This window comes from Notothenia rossii (genome assembly GCF_949606895.1).
Source record: "Notothenia rossii genome assembly, chromosome: 10".
NCBI lineage: Eukaryota > Metazoa > Chordata > Actinopteri > Perciformes > Nototheniidae > Notothenia > Notothenia rossii.
The window spans coordinates 549,080-572,571 of NC_136908.1; the positions used below are offsets into that span (position 1 = coordinate 549,080).

The window sequence follows — 23,492 nt, forward strand, 5'->3', positions numbered from 1 at the left end:
GGGAGGTGTAGTTTACAGTGAACAGAGGATTGTGGGAGGTGTAGTTTACAGTGAACAGAGGACTGTGGGGGGTGTAGTTTACAGTGAACAGAGGATTGTGGGAGGTGTAGTTTACAGTGAACAGAGGATTGTGGGAGGTGTAGTTTACAGTGAACAGAGGATTGTGGGAGGTGTAGTTTACAGTGAACAGAGGATTGTGGGAGGTGTAGTTTACAGTGAACAGAGGATTGTGGGAGGTGTAGTTTACAGTGAACAGAGGATTGTGGGAGGTGTAGTTTACAGTGAACAGAGGATTGTGGGAGGTGTAGTTTACAGTGAACAGAGGATTGTGGGGGGTGTAGTTTACAGTGAACAGAGGATTGTGGGGGGTGTAGTTTACAGTGAACAGAGGATTGTGGGGGGTGTAGTTTACAGTGAACAGAGGATTGTGGGAGGTGTAGTTTACAGTGAACAGAGGATTGTGGGAGGTGTAGTTTACAGTGAACAGAGGATTGTGGGATGTGTAGTTTACAGTGAACAGAGGATTGTGGGAGGTGTAGTTTACAGTGAACAGAGGATTGTGGGAGGTGTAGTTTACAGTGAACAGAGGATTGTGGGAGGTGTAGTTTACAGTGAACAGAGGATTGTGGGAGGTGTAGTTTACAGTGAACAGAGGATTGTGGGGGGTGTAGGTTACAGTGAACAGAGGATTGTGGGAGGTGTAGTTTACAGTGAACAGAGGATTGTAGGAGGTGTAGTTTACAGTGAACAGAGGATTGTAGGAGGTGTAGTTTACAGTGAACAGAGGATTGTAGGAGGTGTAGTTTACAGTGAACAGAGGATTGTGGGAGGTGTAGTTTACAGTGAACAGAGGATTGTAGGAGGTGTAGTTTACCGGTGAACTGAGGACTCAGGACTTGAGGGTTGTGCAGCAGGTCCTTCCACACCAGCTCCACCTCTGGGATCCGGGCAACGTTCTGCAGCAAACGCACCAGATCCCTGCCAATGATCTGACACTCTGCAAACTACAGAGAGAGGCAGGGTTACACCAGCGGATCAACACTCACATCTCCTCCCTCCCTCCCTCCCTCCCTCTCGCTCCCTCCCTCCCTCTCTCCCCTTCTCACCTTGTCTCTCAGCATGCTGATGCAGTAGTCAACCTCCTTCTGACGCAGGATCAGCAGGTTTGGTGCTCCGTGGTCCACGATGAGGCGGAGATAAGTGTAGACCGACATGGCTATCAGCATCCCGTTCTTCAGAACAAACTCCCTGCAGAGAGGAAAACACTTACGGTCAACACTTGGTTGTATCACATTAAACTGTCAGCCGTATCCCAGTCAACTGTGGGCCGTATCACAGTCAACTATCAGCCGTATTGCAGTCAACACTCGGCTGTATCACATTAAACTGTCAGCCGTATCACAGTCAACTGTGGGCCGTATCACAGTCAACTATCAGCCGTATTGCAGTCAACACTCGGCTGTATCACATTAAACTGTCAGCCGTATCACAGTCAACATTCGTCCGTATCGCAGTAAACACTCAGCCGTATCGCAGTCAACTGTGGGCCGTATCACAGTAAACACTCAGCCGTATCACAGTCAACTATCAGCCGTATCACAGTAAACTGTCAGTCGTATCACAGTAAACTGTCAGCTGTATCACAGTAAACACTCAGCAGTACAGTTTTAAGCTATGAAACATACTTTTGGTCCAGCAGGATCTCCAGGACGTTCTCCGACAGCCAGAGGTTTTTGGAGGAAATATCTCCACCTGGAAACAAATGAAAGTGTTACTCTGGGACAGCCCATGCAGAGGTGTTTCACATCATGACGTTTATTTATATTTATTACATGGCTTAGTTGAATACTTGATTCTGATTGGTCAATTCAGAACACGTGACACGTTGTTAATACCGAACAGACAGACCGCTGTCAAGCACTTATTGACCGTTGTTAAGGACGCTCACATCTGCAGAAAGAAGTCCGTTCGATTTAACTGTATAAAGTTTGGCCGAAAAGCAAACTGCATGCAGTTTGCTTTTCTAACTGACAAGACAAGAGCGACAAGAAAACCGCGGAGAAGTAACGGGCAGAAATCCTCCTTTTTACGCAGCGGTCCAGACATAGACATCAAACGGCGACACATATTCAGTGTGCAGTTACTTTGGCATTATGGCAGGGATATCTAGATACTTTCCAAGGTTTCACATCATAAAGTCTGCTACTTTTAAAGCAAGGAGCGGTGTTTTCAAATCTGTAATCAAAAAGCTCCTCAAAAACGCTATGGAAGCAGTTCCTGCCGTTGCTACGTTAGTTCAAACAGTAACAACGGACTATTTTTCTTAGCGGATGCATGTCAATTTAAATCAATACATAAAACTATTTTTTAAATCAATAAAATCCTTTTCTAAATCCATAAAAGCATTTAAATTAATATTGGGAGTCATGTCGTTACTTTGCTGAGAATGTGGCCATGTAATAAGCGGGATAATGTGCAGTGACTTGGTCATTATGAAGAACACCTTCATGCCGATCTAGATCCCTCCGCTTGGCGTCGGGCTCCTGATCAGCCTGTCGGTGTTCTTTTCCCCATAATGACCGCGTCTCAGCACATTATCCCTTACATATGTATTTATGTATGTCTGACCTGCGATCTGTTTGAGCAGAGTCATCAAAACTCCGTCTGCTCCAACTACTCCACTCTTCACCAGCTCCTTCACCAGCCACACCAGCTGGGTTCGGGGGGTGTCCTGCAGCTTCAGGAACTTCTCCATCAGGATCTGGTTGATCTTCAGCAGGATGATGCTCATCCCGTCTCTGCTGAGCAGCGTCAGGTCTCTGTAGCACTGTCACACACACAGTGATGTCATGGGGATGTCGCAGTGATGTTACACATTAATAATAGGGGTGTGTGTGGGGGTGTCTTACCCTCTGGGCTTGGGCTGGTTCTGTGAGCAGCAGAGAGAAGAGACCCAGACAGACCTCTTCATGCTGCTGCTGGCCTTTACAAACCTGCAGGACCCAAACACTTTAACATCAACATAAACAGGAAGCAGCATCATGAGCACATCCTGTTTCTATCTACTGACGGTTAGGGTAGTTGGTGTAGTTCTTGTTGTAGTGTTTAGTTCTTGTTGTAGTGTTTAGTTCTTGATGTAGTGTTTAGTTCTTGTTGTAGTGTTTAGTTCTTGTTGTAGTGTTTAGTTCTTGTTGTAGTGTTTAGTTCTTGTTGTAGTGTTTAGTTCTTGTTGTAGTGTTTAGTTCTTGTTGTAGTGTTTAGTTCTTGATGTAGTGTTTAGTTCTTGTTGTAGTGTTTAGTTCTTGATGTAGTGTTTAGTTCTTGTTGTAGTGTTTAGTTCTTGTTGTAGTGTTTAGTTCTTGTTGTAGTGTTTAGTTCTTGTTGTAGTGTTTAGTTCTTGATGTAGTGTTTAGTTCTTGTTGTAGTGTTTAGTTCTTGTTGTAGTGTTTAGTTCTTGTTGTAGTGTTTAGTTCTTGTTGTAGTGTTTAGTTCTTGTTGTAGTGTTTAGTTCTTGATGTAGTGTTTAGTTCTTGTTGTAGTGTTTACAGTAGTGATTGTACTGTGTGTATCTTACGTTGGCGGTGAGTGCGTCGTTGGCCTCTCTCTCTGAGAGCCCATTGGTGAGCGCCTGTACGATCCCGACACATCGCTCCAGCCTCTGCACACACATCAACAAGAATCAACTGTCATGAACACAGTCAGAACACAGTCACAACACAGTTACAGTCAGACCACAGTCACAGTCACAACACAGTCACAGTCACAACACAGTCACAGTCACAACACAGTCACAACACAGTCACAGTCAGAACACAGTCACAACACAGTCACAGTCACAGTCACAACACAGTCACAGTCAGAACACAGTCACAACACAGTCACAACACAGTCAGAACACAGTCACAGTCACAACACAGTCACAGTCACAACACAGTCAGAACACAGTCACAACACAGTCACAGTCAGAACACAGTCACAGTCACAACACAGTCACAGTCACAAAACAGTCAGAACACAGTCACAACACAGTCACAGTCACAGTCAGAACACAGTCACAGTCACAACACAGTCACAGCACAGTCACAGTCACAACACAGTCACAGTCAGAACACAGTCACAGTCACAACACAGTCACAGTCACAACACAGTCACAACACAGTCAGAACACAGTCACAGTCACAACACAGTCAGAACACAGTCACAGTCAGAACACAGTCACAACACAGTCACAGTCACAGCACAGTCACAGTCACAACACAGTCACAACACAGTCACAGTCACAACACAGTCACAACACAGTCACAGTCACAACACAGTCACAACACAGTCACAGTAACAACACAGTCACAACACAGTCACAGTCACAACACAGTCAGAACACAGTCACAGTCAGAACACAGTCACAACACAGTCACAACGCAGTCACAGTCACAACACAGTCACAACACAGTCACAGTCACAACACAGTCACAACACAGTCACAGTCACAACACAGTCACAGTCACAACACAGTCACAGTCACAACACAGTCACAGTCACAACACAGTCACAACACAGTCACAGTCACAACACAGTCACAGTCACAACACAGTCACAGTCACAACACAGTCACAACACAGTCACAGTCACAACACAGTCACAGTCACAACACAGTCACCGTCACAACACAGTCACAGTCACAACACAGTCACAACACAGTCACAACACAGTCACAGTCAGAACACAGTCACAACACAGTCACAACACAGTCAGAACACAGTCACAGTCACAACACAGTCACAGTCACAACACAGTCAGAACACAGTCACAACACAGTCACAGTCAGAACACAGTCACAGTCACAACACAGTCACAGTCACAACACAGTCAGAACACAGTCACAACACAGTCACAGTCACAGTCAGAACACAGTCACAGTCACAACACAGTCACAGCACAGTCACAGTCAGAACACAGTCACAGTCACAACACAGTCACAGTCACAACACAGTCACAACACAGTCACAGTCAGAACACAGTCACAGTCACAACACAGTCACAGTCACAACACAGTCAGAACACAGTCACAGTCACAACACAGTCAGAACACAGTCACAGTCAGAACACAGTCACAACACAGTCACAGTCACAGCACAGTCACAGTCACAACACAGTCACAACACAGTCACAGTCACAACACAGTCACAACACAGTCACAGTCACAACACAGTCACAACACAGTCACAGTAACAACACAGTCACAACACAGTCACAGTCACAACACAGTCAGAACACAGTCACAGTCAGAACACAGTCACAACACAGTCACAACACAGTCACAGTCACAGTCACAACACAGTCACAACACAGTCACAGTCACAACACAGTCACAACACAGTCACAACACAGTCACAGTCACAACACAGTCACAGTCACAACACAGTCACCGTCACAACACAGTCACAGTCACAACACAGTCACAACACAGTCACAGTCACAACACAGTCACAGTCACAACACAGTCACAGTCACAACACAGTCACAGTCACAACACAGTCACAACACAGTCACAACACAGTCACAGTCAGAACACAGTCAGAACACAGTCACAACACAGTCACAACACAGTCACAGTCACAACACAGTCACAACACAGTCACAGTCACAACACAGTCACAGTCACAACACAGTCACAGTCACAACACAGTCACAGTCACAACACAGTCACAGTCACAACACAGTCACAACACAGTCACAACACAGTCACAGTCACAACACAGTCACAACACAGTCACAGTCACAACACAGTCACAGTCACAACACAGTCACAGTCACAACACAGTCACAGTCACAACACAGTCACAACACAGTCACAACACAGTCACAGTCACAACACAGTCACCGTCACAACACAGTCACAGTCACAACACAGTCACAACACAGTCACAACACAGTCACAGTCAGAACACAGTCAGAACACAGTCACAGTCACAACACAGTCACAGTCACAACACAGTCAGAACACAGTCACAACACAGTCACAGTCACAACACAGTCACAACACAGTCACAGTCACAACACAGTCACAACACAGTCACAGTCACAACACAGTCACAGTCACAACACAGTCAGAACACAGTCACAACACAGTCACAGTCACAACACAGTCACAACACAGTCACAGTCACAACACAGTCACAGTCACAACACAGTCACAGTCACAACACAGTCAGAACACAGTCACAGTCACAACACAGTCACAACACAGTCACAGTCACAACACAGTCACAGTCACAACACAGTCAGAACACAGTCACAGTCACAACACAGTCACAACACAGTCACAGTCACAACACAGTCACAGTCACAACACAGTCAGAACACAGTCACAACACAGTCACAGTCACAACACAGTCACAGTCACAACACATTCACAACACAGTCACAGTCACAACACAGTCACAACACAGTCACAACACAGTCACAGTCAGAACACAGTCACAGTCACAACACAGTCACAGTCACAGTCACAACACAGTCACAACACAGTCACAACACAGTCACAACACAGTCACAGTCACAACACAGTCACAACACAGTCACAGTCACAACACAATCAGAACACAGTCAGAACACAGTCACAGTCACAACACAGTCACAGTCACAACACAGTCACAACACAGTCACAACACAACACAGTCACAACACAGTCACAGTCACAACACAGTCACAACACAGTCACAGTCACAACACAGTCACAACACAGTCACAGTCACAACACAATCAGAACACAGTCAGAACACAGTCACCGTCACAACACAGTCACAGTCACAACACAGTCACAGTCACAACACAGTCACAACACAGTCACAACACAACACAGTCACAACACAGTCACAGTCACAACACAGTCACAGTCACAACACAGTCACAGTCACAGTCAGAACACAGTCACAACACAGTCACAACACAGTCACAGTCACAGTCACAACACAGTCACAACACAGTCACAGTCAGAACACAGTCACAGTCACAGTCACAGTCACAACACAGTCACAACACAGTCACAGTCACAGTCACAACACAGTCACAACACAGTCACAACACAGTCACAACACAGTCACAGTCACAACACAGTCACAGTCACAACACAGTCACAGTCACAACACAGTCACAGTTACAGTCACAGTCACAACACAGTCACAACACAGTCACAGTCACAACACAGTCACAACACAGTCACAGTCAGAACACAGTCACAGTCACAACACAGTCACAGTCACAACACAGTCACAGTCACAACACAGTCACAGTCACAACACAGTCACAGTCACAACACAGTCACAGTCACAACACAGTCACAGTCAGAACACAGCCACAGTCACAACACAGTCACAACACAGTCACAGTCAGAACACAGTCACAGTCAGAACACAGTCACAGTCACAGTCACAACACAGTCACAACACAGTCACAGTCAGAACACAGTCACAGTCACAACACATTCACAACACAGTCACAGTCACAACACAGTCACAACACAGTCACAGTCACAACACAGTCACAACACAGTCACAGTCAGAACACAGTCACAACACATTCACAACACAGTCACAGTCAGAACACAGTCACAGTCAGAACACAGTCACAGTCACAACACAGTCACAACACAGTCACAACACATTCACAACACAGTCACAGTCACAACACAGTCACAACACAGTCACAGTCACAACAGAGTCACAGTCACAACACAGTCACAACACAGTCACAGTCACAGTCACAACACAGTCACAGTCACAACACAGTCACAACACAGTCACAGTCACAACAGAGTCACAGTCACAACACAGTCACAACACAGTCACAGTCACAACAGAGTCACAACACAGTCACAGTCACAACAGAGTCACAGTCACAACACAGTCACAACACAGTCACAGTCACAGTCACAGACACAGTCACAACACAGTCACAACACAGTCACAGTCACAGTCACAGTCACAACACAGTCAGAACACAGTCACAGTCACAGTCACAGTCACAACACAGTCAAAACACAGTCACAGTCACAACACAGTCACAACACAGTCACAGTCACAACACAGTCAGAACACGACTGTGTTAGAGGATAACAGGTAATAATACAGGAAGCAATACTGTCTGTCTCATTGTTTACATCCTGTCTGTCTCAGTGTTTACATCCTGTGTGTCTCAGTGTTTACATCCTTTCTCAATGTTTACATCCTGTCTGTCTCATTGTTTACATCCTGTCTGTCTCATTGTTTACATCCTGTCTGTCTCATTGTTTGCATCCTGTGTGTCTCAGTGTTTACATCATGGATGTCTCAATGTTGATAAATCACTAAATGTCTCCTCTCTCCCTCTGACATGTGAAACACTGCGCATGCGCATGTTGCGCTTTCTGGTCCCATCCATGTTTACGTGTGGTTAGCATCATGCTAGGCTAACTGTGGGTCAGCTGAGAGATGTTATGTCTCTGAGGGGGGGGGGGGGGCACACAGAGACCCCCCCCCCCCCTTCAGGTGTCCGCCCTTTAGGTGTCACCCCCCTCCCCTTCTAACACCAGCAGGGAATCGAACCCGCAACCCGGTGAACACACGGCTCTGCTAAGCTAATTATGCTATCCATGCTACCTAGCTTCCCTGTCTTTGTGCCCTCAGCCCGTGTTAGAAAGGAGCAGCAGAACCTGACCCGGGCTACCTGACCCGGGTTATCTCTCTCTCAGGGCCCTGACCCGGGCTATCTGACCCGGGTTCTCTCTCTCTTTCACGGCCTTATCTCACCTCCTCCAGCTCGTCTTTAGCGTCCAGCTGCGAGCCCAGCAGCAGGCGGCCCTTCTTCCCCTCTTTAGCCTCCATGTGTCCCGGGTTAAAGTCTCTCTCTGGTCCGGGAAACAGCCCTTCTCTCGGGTCAGATCCCGAAGAGGCTCCGGTGTCTCGGTTTAAAAAAAAAACTTATTGGGGACTCTGCTCTCTCTGAGTCCCGCTCTGTGTCTCTGACGGAAACATAACGGACATGGAGGGCCTGCTGACCAATCAAAGCGCTCAGAACGCTGAGTGACGTACAAAGGGACCAATTACAGGCCAGGAGATCCTGAGCCAATCGGCGGCCTCCTCACGGAACACCATGTATAGTCCATGGGCCAGAGGCCAAAATTGGACTTTTTGGTACCACTCAGAGTGGCAAAGTCTAGTAACATTTTTTGAAAAGGTACATGTCCATAGATGATATTTTGGTATGATAACCCATCCTAAGTGGTAGCTTTTTGACAGTTATCAGCTCATAAAGTTATCAACCCCCTGCAAAAAATAGGCCTCTAAACGCCGGGGGCATATTTTGTTTTGTGCTCATTTTCAGAACTTTACTCATATGTTATGAGGGCATGTTTGGTAGCATTTTAAAGTGTACAATCCTAGCTTTCATTTAGACCTAGTTTTGGGCCTATCTAAAAAATATAAAGGTCACATGGTCAAAGGTCAAACTGTCTCAACAAAATTTTTTCCACTATTTTCGCCTAAACTGTAGTCTTTTTTATAGCACTGTGAAATGTAGGAACAGCACTGACACAAATAACAAAAACTGAAATACTCACAGGACTGTAACAATTCAGGAAATGTTTAATCTTCCCATAATATCCTGCTATGAGGGAGGATATGGGTCTTTAAGTGGAACATGGGCCCAGGCGAGAATTGACAATAACTGCTAATTATTTGGTATTTGTCACAGAGTTTTTATTTAGATTTCTATATATCTTTGCCCTAATCATCATCATCATCATCATCATCATCATCATCATCATCATCATCATCATCATCATCATCATCATCATCATCATCATCATCGTTGTTGTCCAGAGTTAAGACAACTTCTTCATCCTCCTCAACCCTCTGATTTGTGCATGTTTGCAGTTTGCACATTTTCGTGCAGTCAAGATTGTTGGTGAGGCAGGAGAAATCTGGTAGTCTACAGGTCTTCACACACTTGCAGGCCATGAGAGATTTTATTTAGTTTTCTTTACATCTTTGCCCTAATATCAGCAGCAGCAGTCCAAAGTACATACAGGATTCATCAAGCAGGATTCATGTCAGCGTATTCTGACACAATTTAATGAGTACCTCAGCTTCCTCAGAAAAGACAATGGTCCCCTGTCTGCCTTCTGGATGTCCTATGTGGACATGGTTGAGATTCTGCTTTGTCTAATTCGAGCATCACGAGAGGGAAATTGGATGATGCATCTTACAGCAATAAGAGCCATCATTCCATGGTGCTTTGCATATGATAGGATCAACTATGCCAGATATCTGACATACTACTATGCACAAATGTCTCGCCTGGAGACTGATAATCCTGCTGTTCATGCACACATTGCAAAGGGTGGTTTGTCTGTCCAGCTCAGTGGGAACAATCCCTTTGGAAAGATTCCAGTTGACCAGACAATTGAGGAGACCATAAACAAGGACACCCAGACTGCTGGAGGAACCAAGGGTTTCAGCCTAAAAGCAGGAGCAGTCACCAGATACTATCTCACTTCAGAAAACAGAAGTCAGTACCTAAGGCAACTCAGGAACATGACAGGCACCAAAACTACAGGCAGTTTCAGTCATCACGATCTACAGAAGACCAGAATAGAGAAGGACAGGGCTGATGTGAATGCCTTTGTAGAGCTTATGAAAAATAGCTGGGTAAACCCTCTCAGTCCAGATCAGTCTGACATCATCAGTCTTTCCACAGGAATCGCTGTGTCACCAGACATAGCCAGTGATCTGCTGCAAGCTCACCAGACTGGAGAGGAAGCATATCAGAAGTTCAGAAGTGAGCGTTTGGAAAAAGAATCACCAGAAACCAAATTCCACGACAGAATGAAAAAACAGAATCTGAAGACATTCTCAAGCCTCACAAAAAGAGACAGAGGAAATCAAAAACAAAACAAGGAGTTGATATTGAAAGCAGACAGAAATCTCTTTGGGCATATGATAATTGTTTCACAAAGTAGAAGTCTTCACATTAAAGATGTCCTGGCTCATCCACTTGGTCCACTGCCTTGGTCACTTTCAAATCCAGACGGTTCGCTGCGAAAGACCAATAAGGCCGCTCTTGCTAGAGAGTTAGAGAAATCAGCATCAGCAGTTGAAGATATTGGAAATCTCTCTGCATGCATCATTGATGGAATGAGCCTTGTTCAGAAACTGAAAGGTGATGGCAAGACTTTTGGAGAGATTGCTGGTTCTGTGCTGAACTTTGCTTTGCATGAAGGAGGAAAGAGTACACGAATAGATGTGGTGTTTGATGTGTACAGGAAAACATCCATCAAGAATGCTGAGAGAGACAATCGAGGTGCAACAAGTAGCACTCAATGGAAGAACATTGCCCCGGGACACAATGTTGTGCAGTGGAGAAAACTCTTAAGCAATCCAGAGAGCAAAACTGCCTTGATCAAGTTCATTGTGGACCAGTGGAAGCTGCCAGAAAACCAGGTGAAGCTTCAAGAAAAGCAGCTTTTTGTAACATGTGGAGAGACATGCTATTGTCTTAAGAACAAAGATGTGAAAGTTGTGATGGAGTTAAAGTGTTCCCATGAGGAGGCAGACACCCGCATGCTCCTACATGCTGCTCATGCCAGCCAGAATGGCTATAAAACTACAGTGATTGTGAGTGAGGACACAGATGTCATGGTCCTTTGCTTAGGGAACTGTAAGAAGATAAACTGCACCATGTACCTGAAATGTGGGAGTCAGAATAGAACAAGATACATCAACATTAGCACCCTTGCTGAACTCCATGGAGATGATCTCTGTGATGCTCTTGTAGGTCTCCATGCCTTTACAGGTTGTGATAGTGTGAGTGCTTTTGCAGGAAGAGGGAAACTCTGTGCTTTCAAACTTGTTAAAGGAAACAGGACATATCAAGAGGGCTTCAAATCCCTGGGAACATCATGGGATGTATCAGAGCACTTACACAGAGCCATGGAATCCTTTGTGTGTCAGATGTATGCACCATCATCCGACATATGTGATGTGAACGACCTTCGGTACCTGATGTTCTGCACCAAAAGGGGTGAAATGGAGTCAAGCCTTCTTCCGCCTTGCAGGGACTGCTTACAGCTGCATACACAGCGCGCAAATTACCAGGCAGCAGTATGGAGGCAATGTCTGGAAGGACAACCAGGCATACCAGAGCCAAAAGGTTATGGATGGAAAACAGACGTCAAAGGTATGCTTTTAGTAAATTCACTGCAACAGTATAGGTAATTTCTGTACATTTCAGTTCTTTAGTGAAGTAGATGAGACATGGAAAGTGTGTGACTTGGATCTTACACTTCTTCTTTTACTGTAGGTATGCTGGTGTTGGACTGGATGCGAGGGCTCCCAGCTCCAAAGGCTGTCTTGGAGCTCATGGCCTGCAAGTGTGTAAAGACCTGTAGGCTTCCAGGCTGCTCCTGCCTCGCCAACAACTTCAAGTGCACAGAAATGTGCAAACTTCAAAAATGCACAAATCAGAGGGTGGAGGAGGATGAAGAAGTTGCCTTCACTGTGGACTATGATGATGATGATGATGATGATGGATGTGATGATTAGGGCAACCCCCACATGAGACCCCAGGTAAGATACAAAAAATAGTAAAAGGTAGCGATAAATTAAAGATTTAAATAAAATAAGATAAAATAAAATAGAATAAAGATAAAGATCGATCTATATAGGATACAGAAAAAAGTTATTGTGCAAATGTTCCTGTAGTTTTTATTCCTGTGCCCCATGTGCTCCAGGTGCTGGTGCATCAGACACTGAAGGAGCTGCTGATCCTAAGAGCGGAGCTGCAGAAGGAGGCCACCTCCCACTCCCTGTCCTCCTCCTCCGAACACTGCCCCTCCGCCCACACACACCACAGGAACTCCCCTGCACTTGGCTGTCTGATACACACACAGTATAGTTCATGTTTCAGTGTTTACACTCTGAGGGATTCTTCTTACATTTCTATTAACATTATAACAAAAACCCATATGTTTGTAAAGTTTTTTGAAAAGTATTTAAAGAGAATTTAAAACCTGACGCCCCACCATGCCCCACCACCCCCACCCCACCTTAACGCTCTTAACGCTGACTTCAGATGTTCAATGTTTTCAAAAATGCACAAATCAGAGGGTGGAGGAGGATGAAGAAGTTGTGTCTTCACTGTGGACTATGATGATGATGGATGTGATGATTAGGGCAAATCTAAATAAAAACTCTGTGACAAATACCAAATAATTAGCAGTTATTGTCAATTCTCGCCTGGGCCCATGTTCCACTTAAAGACCCATATCCTCCCTCATAGCAGGATATTATGGGAAGATTATACATTTCCTGAATTGTTACAGTCCTGTGAGTATTTCAGTTTTTGTTATTTGTGTCAGTGCTGTTCCTACATTTCACAGTGCTATAAAAAAGACTACAGTTTAGGCGAAAATAGTGGAAAAAATGTTGTTGAGACAGTTTGACCTTTGACCATGTGACCTTTATATTTTTTAGATAGGCCCAAAACTAGGTCTAAATGAAAGCTAGGATTGTACACTTTAAAATGCTACCAAACATGCCCTCATAACATATGAGTAAAGTTCTGAAAATGAGCACAAAACAAAATATGCCCCCGGCGTTTAGAGGCCTATTTTTTGCAGGGGGTTGATAACTTTATGAGCTGATAACTGTCAAAAAGCTACCACTTAGGATGGGTTATCATACCAAAATATCATCTATGGACATGTACCTTTTCAAAAAATGTTACTAGACTTTGCCACTCTGAGTGGTACCAAAATCTGGTCTGGCCCATGGACTATATAACTTTGTGTACATTACATAAACATTTTTTATATTTTAATTCATATGGTTCAAGGTTCAAGGTTTTAATTGTGTCATACGAACAGAGCTACAGTAGTGGAAATCTGAGGCCACAGGCTCCTCCAACAGAGCAACACAAAAACACAGATAAACAGAAAATATAGTGCAAGTAAATACTAAATAGTAATACAAAAGGAAAATAGTTTTAAAAAAGTTAAATAGGCAAATAGTGCACAGGTGCGGTTCTAGGGGGGGGGGGCAGGGGGGGCCAGTGCCGCCCAAACACTGACTTTGAACCCCCTGTGGCCCCCCTGAAATTGAAAAAATAATTAAATAAAAGTTTATGATTCAACGATTTCTTGGCTGACGGAATAGGCGGAAATAAACCTATTTGTAATTCTAGTCGGAACCATTATAGCGTAAAAACTGTAACTATAAGTATCTGAAATAAATATGTGTATTGAAACAAATACAAATAACTGTATTGCATAGTTTTCTTATCATAGGATGACCATAGCACCCCCTAAGCACCCCCTAATAAATGTATGTGTCTTTTTTTATTTTTACGTGTGAAATTCATAATTTGAAAAATGATTGATTCTAAAGTAATATGCTACAGTACAAGTAGCTTACTTCTGGGTCTCTGTGTTTCATTCAAGATCTGCTCTGTGTGTGTGGCACGCGCGAGAGAGAGAGCGCGCACCGGTACCGGAGATCGTTGTGGTTAGCATCTGGTCTGGTGCTACGCTAACGGATATAAGGAGCTTTTTCAACAACAAGGTGGAGGAGAATCCTCTCAAGTATTTCTGAGGCACACGTTTATATGATCATTTTAGGAATAAAAAAATAAGAGAATAAATGAAAAACAGGTATGAAATACTATATGACAGTAAAACAAGAATACAGTTTGAAAGGGGAGTGATTTGTAAAATATCCACAAAGAAAAAGTCAATCTGTTTCCTGTTTCATCTGGTGTTGAGATATGTATCCATAGATCTCTCATGTTGCTCTCAGAGTGCACCAGATTGATGCTTTTAACTTCAATATTTAAAAAATCCTCCCGGGGTTGCATGCCCCGGACCCCCCTAGAGGAGGTTAGGTCCCCCCTAGAGGAGGTGAGGACCCCCTATAAGAGGAGGTGAGGACCCCATTAGAGGAGGTGAGGACCCCCCTATAAGAGGAGGTGAGGACCCCCCTATAGGAGGCAAGGACCCCCCTAGAGGAGAGGAGGTGAGGACCCCCCTACAGGGTGTTAGGTCCACACACCTAAGAATAGCACTTTCCCCCTGCTTACACCTATATGCTGTGCGCTGATTATCGAGCCTTCATTGTAACAGTCGCGGGTACACTGTGTGTGTGTGTGTGTGTGTGTGTGTGTGTGTGTGTGTGTGTGTGTGTGTGTGTGTGTGGGTCTGTGTGTGTGTGTGTTTGTGTGTGCGTGGGGAGTGTGTGTGTGTGTGTGTGTGTGTGTGTGTGTGTGTGTGTGTGCGTGGGGAGTGTGTGTGTGTGTGTGTGTGTGTGTGTGTGTGGGTCTGTGTGTGTGTGTGTTTGTGTGTGCGTGGGGAGTGTGTGTGTGTGTGTGTGTGTGTGTGTGTGTGTGTGTGTGTGTGTGTGTGTGTGTGTGTGTGTGTGTGCGTGGGGAGTGTGTGTGTGTGTGTGTGTGTCTGTGTGGTGTTGCAGTAGAAAGTTGCACTGCAACGTCCGGGACATTAATGGGAAACCCTACAACATTTTTGAGCACCCTCTATGAAACGTCAAGCTACCAAACAGCACCCCCAAAAGAAAATCTCTGGCGCCGCCACTGTTTGTTATGCGCAATTACTTCATACTGTCTTTGTCGTCCAGCATTTATTGTGCCCCCTCAGAAAATAACTGTCCTCAGCCTGGCCCCCCCGGTCAAATTGGTCTAGAACCGCCACTGATAGTGCAATAAGAGTTTATATGCAAGTTATTGAAATATGATATATAGGTAAGTAGATAAATCATTTACAAATAATTTTGAAGTAGCAGCCAGATGAATATTTGGATGTTGTTTCAACAGTTCAGGTGTCTTATTGCCTGTGGGATGAAACTGTCTCTGAGTCTAGTGGTTTTAGTCCGGATGCTGCGGTAACGCCTGCCAGACAGCAGCAGACAGAACAGTTTGTGGCTGGGGTGATGGGGGTCTTTTATAATCCTGAGGCTTTCTTCCTGAGCCGCTGGGAGTAAAGGCCCCACATGGATGGCAGCTCCGTCCTGGTGATGTTCTCTGCAGTTTTCATCACCATCTGTAAAGCCTTAAGGTCCTTACACTACAAGCCGATTTCGGCCATCGATAGATGTCTGGCCGTCGATGAGCGTCCTGTCTCCCTACTCAGATTGGTGTGTCCCGCCCCATCGTGTCTTTTCAGCCGAGCCGACACCTTCCGCCGCCAAGTCGGCTGAAGTCTTTGCGGTGTGTTCCAGTGCGACTGTTGGCCAAGACACAGTCGTGTTCCGCGGGACGTGTTCTTTGGTGTCAGTTTGGTGTGTAGGCCCCTTTACGATTGACAGAGGATCTGGAGCACCTGTAGAAGGTCAGGATGCTCTCTATGGAGCATCTGTAGGTCAGGATGCTCTCTATGGAGCACCTGAAGGTCAGGATGCTCTCTATGGAGCACCTGTAGGTCAGGACCCTCTCTATGGAGCACCTGAAGGTCAGGATCCTCTCTATGGAGCACCTGTAGGTCAGGATGCTCTCTATGGAGCACCTGTAGGTCAGGATGCTCTCTATGGAGCACCTGAAGGTCAGGATGTTCTCTATGGAGCACCTGAAGGTCAGGATGCTCTCTATGGAGCACCTGTAGAAGGTCAGGACCCTCTCTATGGAGCACCTGTAGAAGGTCAGGACCCTCTCTATGGAGCACCTGAAGGTCAGGACCCTCTCTATGGAGCACCTGAAGGTCAGGACCCTCTCTATGGAGCACCTGAAGGTCAGGATGCTCTCTATGGAGCACCTGTAGGTCAGGACCCTCTCTATGGAGCACATGAAGGTCAGGATGCTCTCTATGGAGCACCTGTAGAAGGTCAGGACCCTCTCTATGGAGCACCTGTAGGTCAGAACCCTCTCTATGGAGCACCTGTAGGTCAGGACCCTCTCTATGGAGCACCTGTAGAAGGTCAGGATGCTCTCTATGGAGCACCTGTAGGTCAGGATGCTCTCTATGGAGCACCTGTAGGTCAGGACCCTCTCTATGGAGCACCTGTAGGTCAGGATGCTCTCTATGGAGCACCTGTAGGTCAGGACCCTCTCTATGGAGCACCTGTAGGTCAGGATCCTCTCTATGGAGCACCTGTAGAAGGTCTGGATGCTCTCTATGGAGCACCTGTAGAAGGTCAGGATGCTCTCTATGGAGCACCTGTAGGTCAGGATGCTCTCTATGGAGCACCTGTAGGTCAGGACCCTCTCTATGGAGCACCTGTAGGTCAGGATCCTCTCTATGGAGCACCTGTAGGTCAGGACCCTCTCTATGGAGCACCTGTAGGTCAGGATCCTCTCTATGGAGCACCTGAAGGTCAGGATGCTCTCTATGGAGCACCTGTAGGTCAGGATGCTCTCTATGGAGCACCTGAAGGTCAGGATGCTCTCTATGGAGCACCTGTAGGTCAGGACCCTCTTTATGGAGCACCTGTAGGTCAGGACCCTCTCTATGGAGCACCTGTAGGTCAGGATGCTCTCTATGGAGCACCTGTAGGTCAGGATGCTCTCTATGGAGCACCTGTAGGTCAGGACCCTCTCTATGGAGCACCTGTAGGTCAGGACCCTCTCTATGGAGCACCTGTAGGTCAGGACCCTCTCTATGGAGCACCTGTAGGTCAGGATCCTCTCTATGGAGCACCTGAAGGTCAGGACCCTCTCTATGGAGCACCTGTAGAAGGTCAGGACCCTCTCTATGGAGCACCTGTAGGTCAGGACCCTCTCTATGGAGCACCTGTAGGTCAGGACCCTCTCTATGGAGCACCTGTAGGTCAGGACCCTCTCTAAGGAGCACCTGTAGGTCAGGACCCTCTCTATGGAGCACCTGTAGGTCAGGATGCTCTCTATGGAGCACCTGTAGGTCAGGACCCTCTCTATGGAGCACCTGTAGGTCAGGACCCTCTCTAAGGAGCACCTGAAGGTCAGGACCCTCTCTATGGAGCACCTGAAGGTCAGGACCCTCTCTAAGGAGCACCTGAAGGTCAGGACCCTCTCTATGGAGCACCTGTAGGTCAGGATGCTCTTTATGGAGCACCTGTAGGTCAGGACCCTCTCTATGGAGCACATGTAGGTCAGGATGCTCTCTATGGAGCACCTGTAGGTCAGGACCCTCTCTATGGAGCACATGTAGGTCAGGATGCTCTCTATGGAGCACCTGAAGGTCAGGACCCTCTCTATGGAGCACCTGTAGGTCAGGACCCTCTCTATGGAGCACCTGTAGGTCAGGACCCTCTCTATGGAGCACCTGTAGGTCAGGACCCTCTCTATGGAGCACCTGTAGGTCAGGATGCTCTCTATGGAGCACCTGTAGAAGGTCAGGATGCTCTCTATGGAGCACCTGTAGGTCAGGATGCTCTCTATGGAGCACCTGAAGGTCAGGATGCTCTCTATGGAGCACCTGTAGGTCAGGATGCTCTCTATGGAGCACCTGTAGGTCAGGACCCTCTCTATGGAGCACCTGTAGAAGTTGCAGAGTATCCTGGAGTCCATGTTGAACCTCCTCAGCCTGCGGAAGAAGAAGAGCCACTGTCAAGCTTTTTTGGTGATGGTGGTGGTGTGATGAGTCCATGTCAGGTCCTCAGTGATGAGTCTATGTCAGGTCCTCAGTGAAGAGTCTATGTCAGGTCCTCAGTGAAGAGTCCATGTCAGGTCCTCAGTGATGAGTCTATGTCAGGTCCTCAGTGATGAGTCCATGTCAGGTCCTCAGTGATGAGTCCATGTCAGGTCCTCAGTGATGAGTCCATGTCAGGTCCTCAGCGATGAGTCCATGTCAGGTCCTCAGTGATGAGTCCATGTCAGGTCCTCAGTGAAGAGTCCATGTCAGGTCCTCAGTGATGAGTCCATGTCAGGTCCTCAGTGATGAGTCCATGTCAGGTCCTCAGTGATGAGTCCATGTCAGGTCCTCAGTGATGAGTCCATGTCAGGTCCTCAGTGAAGAGTCCATGTCAGGTCCTCAGTGATGAGTCCATGTCGGGTCCTCTGTGATGAGTCAGGTCCTCAGTGATGAGTCCATGTCAGGTCCTCAGTGATGAGTCCATGTCAGGTCCTCAGTGAAGAGTCCATGTCAGGTCCTCAGTGATGAGTCCATGTCAGGTCCTCAGTGATGAGTCCATGTCAGGTCCTCTGTGATGAGTCCATGTCAGGTCCTCTGTGATGAGTCAGGTCCTCACAGATGAGTCCATGTCAGGTCCTCATTGATGAGTCCATGTCAGGTCCTCTGTGATGAGTCAGGTCCTCAGAGATGAGTCCATGTCAGGTCCTCATTGATGAGTCCATGTCAGGTCCTCTGTGATGAGTCAGGTCCTCAGAGATGAGTCCATGTCAGGTCCTCAGTGATGAGTCCATGTCAGGTCCTCAGAGATGAGTCCATGTCAGGTCCTCAGTGATGAGTCCACGTCAGGTCCTCAGTGATGAGTCCATGTCAGGTCCTCAGAGATGAGTCCATGTCAGGTCCTCAGTGATGAGTCCATGTCGGGTCCTCAGTGAAGAGTCCATGTCAGGTCCTCAGTGAAGAGTCCATGTCAGGTCCTCAGTGATGAGTCAGGTCCTCAGAGATGAGTCCATGTCAGGTCCTTAGTGATGAGTCCATGTCAGGTCCTCAGTGATGAGTCAGGTCCTCAGAGATGAGTCCATGTCAGGTCCTCAGTGATGAGTCCATGTCAGGTCCTCAGTGATGAGTCCATGTCAGGTCCTCAGTGAAGAGTCCATGTCAGGTCCTCAGTGAAGAGTCCATGTCAGGTCCTCAGTGATGAGTCCATGTCAGGTCCTCAGTGATGAGTCCATGTCAGGTCCTCAGTGAAGAGTCCATGTCAGGTCCTCAGTGAAGAGTCCATGTCAGGTCCTCAGTGATGAGTCCATGTCAGGTCCTCAGTGATGTTTCCATGTCAGGTTCTCAGTGGTGAGTCCATGTCAGGTCGTCAGTGATGTGGACACAGAGGACCCTGAAGCTGCTGACTCTCCCCACCGTAGTCCCATTGATGGCGATGGGGGCGTGTCCCTCTCTCTGCTGCTTCCTGTAATCCACAAGCAGCTCCTTGGTTTTGCTGACTTTGAGATGGAGGTTGTTATCCTGGCACCAAGATGTCAGGTTTTCGACCTCCTCTCTGTTCGCCGTCTCGTCGCCGTCGGTGATCTGGCCGATGACGGTCGTGTCGTCAGCAAACTTCACGATGGTGTTGGAGCTGTGTGTGGCCACGCAGTCGTGAGTGAACTGGGAGTAGAGGAGAGGGCTGAGCACGCAGCCTTGAGGGGCTCCGGTGTTGAGGATCAGGGTGGAGGATGTGATGTTTCCCACCCGCACTGCCTGGGGTCTTTGAGGACACGAATGATGGTTTAAAACATGTGGGGACTACAGACTGCAGCAGGGACCTGTTGAAGATGTCTGTGAACACCTCTGCCAGCTGAACTGCACACACCCAGAGAACACGGCCAGGGATGCCATCAGGTCCAGGAGCCTTGTGTGGGTTAACCCTTTTAAAGGATTTGCACACATCTGCCCTGTTTAAAACAAAAGGGCAGGGCTCCTGATCCTTCTCTGCACCCCCAGCCTGGCTGCTCTCGAAGCGAGCAAAAAAACTGTTCAGCTCATCTGGAGAGATGCGCACGCAGACACTCCCGCGGCTGCTCCTTTGTAGTCTGTCATTGTTCTTAATCCCGCCCACAGATTCCGGGTGTTCAGCCTTTGAATTCAGATTCCACCTTAGCCACTTTCACACCAAGTACTTTGCAATACTTAGTGCCGGCACTTAGTACCCCCATGGCACTAAGTACAGATCGTGTTCACACCGGAATAAGTCCCTGAGGGAAGATTACGCAAATGAGCCGCTGACGTCACTTCTTCTTCTTCTGCTTTGGGTTTACTGGCAGGCCACAAACCACTACACGGCGTATACTGCCACCCAAAGTCCCCGGCAGGAAGTCCCCGGAGTTAGGGACTGGCTTCTACTGAAGCCTTCCGAGTAAATCGCCAGAACGCCGACACCTCCTCATCTCCACCGCTCCCATGTTTTATTTTCTGTTGCCGTAAGTTAGTCTCTCTCCGTTGGTGTGCTGGGCTAATGCTAATAATGCTAATGCCAGCAAATACAATGGCGGCTTCACAAAACCTTTCAGAGTTTTACGGGGCGTGGTTTGCAATCCGCCCAGCCAATAGAAATTGGTAATTTTTTCTCCCCAGGATAGTACCACCTCTCTAGCAGGCACTAAAACTGGGGGTAAAAGTTCACTGAACTAAGTACTCTTTTTGGTGTGAACGCAAAATAAGAGGTACTAACGGAACTAAACGGGAAAAGTACTCCGGTGTGAACGCGCCTCTTGTCTTTAAACGACTTATATGTTTTTTTTACTGGATTGGTTCTTCTTGTGTATTTTGTATATAATATAGCATGCATACCTTTTAATTAATACTTGTCCTCCTCCAAAAACACAGGTATTCTGATCTGATCTCTTCACTCCCCGACCGTTAGTGCCAGTCAAAACCATGTTTTATACCGTTAGGACTCTCTGTCTCTGTGGATGAAATCTGTGCAGCAACGCGTATCTCAGACCATTTACCGGTTCTGTTTACAACCTCGATCCCTTCCGCAGGAGTCGAATCACGTGCCCCTGCGCGTCGTCTGCGTTCGGTTAACCCCTTGACTGCCTCACAGTTTTCTGATGTTTTTAATGCTTCCCTGATCTGTAAGTTAGAGGTGAACTGTGCTCTTAGTGCTGATAAGCTTATCTCCATGTTTGACTCGACATGTACCCTAATACTGGATTCTGTTGCTCCTTTTACGCTTAGACGCTCCAAAGTTCTCTCAGAGCCGTGGCTCAATGACTGTACTCATGCTCTCAGACGCGCGTGCAGGCGTGCAGAGAAAAAATGAAAAAGGATAAACTCCATGTCTCCTTAGAAATCCTTCGTGTTTTCCTTTCCGACTACCAGACGGCAGTCAAAGCAGCCAAAACAGAGCACATTTCTCTGTTCATCTCCAAAAACAGCCATAAACCTCAGGTTCTTTTGAATGTCCTCAACTCGATCATTAATCCCTGTGATGTTTCTCCAGTTGTGCCATCGACTACTCTCTGCGATAATTTTTTTACATTTGTTATTGAAAAAGTATCTGCTCTTAGGCTAGCCCACACTAGTGCTACCCCAGATCCTGCTCCTTTCCTGTGCCCTGCTGTCCTCGACCACTTTGAGCCTGTATCCCTCTCTTCTCTCTCGGATGTGGTCAAGCACCTGCGGCCGTCAAACTGCACCTCAGACAGCATTCCCTCTCGCCTTTCAGAGATGTTTTCGAATCAGTTGGAGCAAGTGTTTTATTGCTTGTAAACACCTCTCTTAGCTCAGGGTGTGTCCCAGCTGCCCTCAACATGCCGTGGTTAAGCCACTACTTAAAATTTTGAAATGCTCCCGATTTCTGAGGTCTAAAGGTTGGCAAGTATGACTATGGGGTTCCCCAAGGCGCTATCCTGGGTCCCATCCTCCTTTTACTGTACATTCAATTCTCACTAAAAAAGGTTATTAATGCCTTTGTTACCTCGAGACTGGACTATTGTAATGCTCTGTATGTGGGTATGGACCAGGCCTTAACTAAACGCCTGCAGCTAGTGCAGAACGCAGCTGCACGTCTTCTCACTGGCCACAAAAAGCGTGACCACATCACCCAATTCTGGCCTCACTGCACAGGCTTCCAATTTGGTTCAGAATTTATTTTAAAATCCTTTTATTTGTTTCCAAAGCTCTAAATGGGATGGCTCCGGCCTATATAGCTGAACTCCTCCATCGCGACACCCCAGCCAGAGCCTTAAGGTCTGCTGACCAGCTGCTGCTGGTAGTGCCCAAAAAGGAGATCACACATACTGTATAGTCGATATAAAACTGGCCGCTTCAATCTGAAGAGCAACTAAAACAAAACACGGGAGTGTATCTTGTTCTTGTGAACACTAATGTTATCCACAGCATACACAGAGACCACGAAGTTCTTAAGGATAAAACTAGTTGCTAAAACAAAACACGTTAGTGTACCTTGTTAGCTAATGTTAGCTAGCTGACATTAACGTTAAACATTGCACTCATATTACTCACTGAAACCGTGTAAAGCCGGTCCCGCATGCTGGCTCTTACAGAACCGACTAACTCCCCTTTCGTGTATGTACAGCTCTCAACATGCCCAGACTTGGAGTGATTTTCACCTCGTTTTATACTTTTCCGCCTCATTCTGAAAGAAACAGGTGAAATTTGCTAACGTGACGGCCATCTTTGTGATGGTGACGCATATTGTGCGAGACCAGAGACCTGTAGTTCACTGATTCAAATGTGTAACTTCACAGTTTTAGGACACATTTTTATTTTTTTGACTTGCAAAATGTTCTTTTAATTTGACAAACATCATATGTGTCATTCGTGGCACAATTCAAACGGGATCGAAAGATTACTTTTCTCTCTCCATTGACTTCAATGGTATAATTTTCCGCTT

General features: G+C 46.6%; 2 protein-coding genes across 3 annotated transcripts in view; one reads left to right on the forward strand and one right to left on the reverse strand.

Moving 5' to 3' along the window:
* Positions 1–9,029, reverse strand: part of ints3 (integrator complex subunit 3) — a 32,592-nt gene extending 23,563 nt beyond the window's left edge. Inside the window, exons 1-7 of the mRNA XM_079653435.1 lie at positions 8,787–9,029; positions 3,575–3,658; positions 2,910–2,993; positions 2,629–2,827; positions 1,686–1,752; positions 1,107–1,248; positions 875–1,004 (exon numbers count right to left, since the gene is read on the reverse strand). Coding sequence (XP_079509561.1) covers positions 875–1,004; positions 1,107–1,248; positions 1,686–1,752; positions 2,629–2,827; positions 2,910–2,993; positions 3,575–3,658; positions 8,787–8,861 — 781 coding nt within the window. The 5' untranslated portion in view covers positions 8,862–9,029. The remainder of the gene's footprint in view (positions 1–874; positions 1,005–1,106; positions 1,249–1,685; positions 1,753–2,628; positions 2,828–2,909; positions 2,994–3,574; positions 3,659–8,786) is intronic.
* A 1,052-nt stretch (positions 9,030–10,081) lies between these two features.
* Positions 10,082–12,869, forward strand: LOC307022923 (uncharacterized protein). Of its 2 annotated transcripts, XM_079655852.1 has the most exons (3): positions 10,082–12,213; positions 12,337–12,567; positions 12,791–12,869. In XM_079655852.1, coding segments are annotated over exons 1-3 (2,283 nt in total). In that variant the 5' UTR covers positions 10,082–10,163; the 3' UTR covers positions 12,793–12,869. The 2 variants fall into 2 exon arrangements, with proteins under 2 accessions (XP_079511978.1, XP_079511977.1); XM_079655851.1 differs by lacking the exon at positions 12,791–12,869 and having other exon boundaries at positions 12,337–12,777.
* The last annotated feature ends 10,623 nt before the right edge of the window (positions 12,870–23,492 follow it).

Bases quoted from the DNA above. Each gene is read 5' to 3' on its own strand.
- LOC307022923 (XM_079655851.1), top strand. From the start codon at position 10,164: ATGTCCTATGTGGACATGGTTGAGATTCTGCTTTGTCTAATTCGAGCA. The intron at 12,214-12,336 runs GTATGCTTTTAG...CTTTTACTGTAG, and splicing joins ATGGAAAACAGACGTCAAAG to GTATGCTGGTGTTGGACTGG.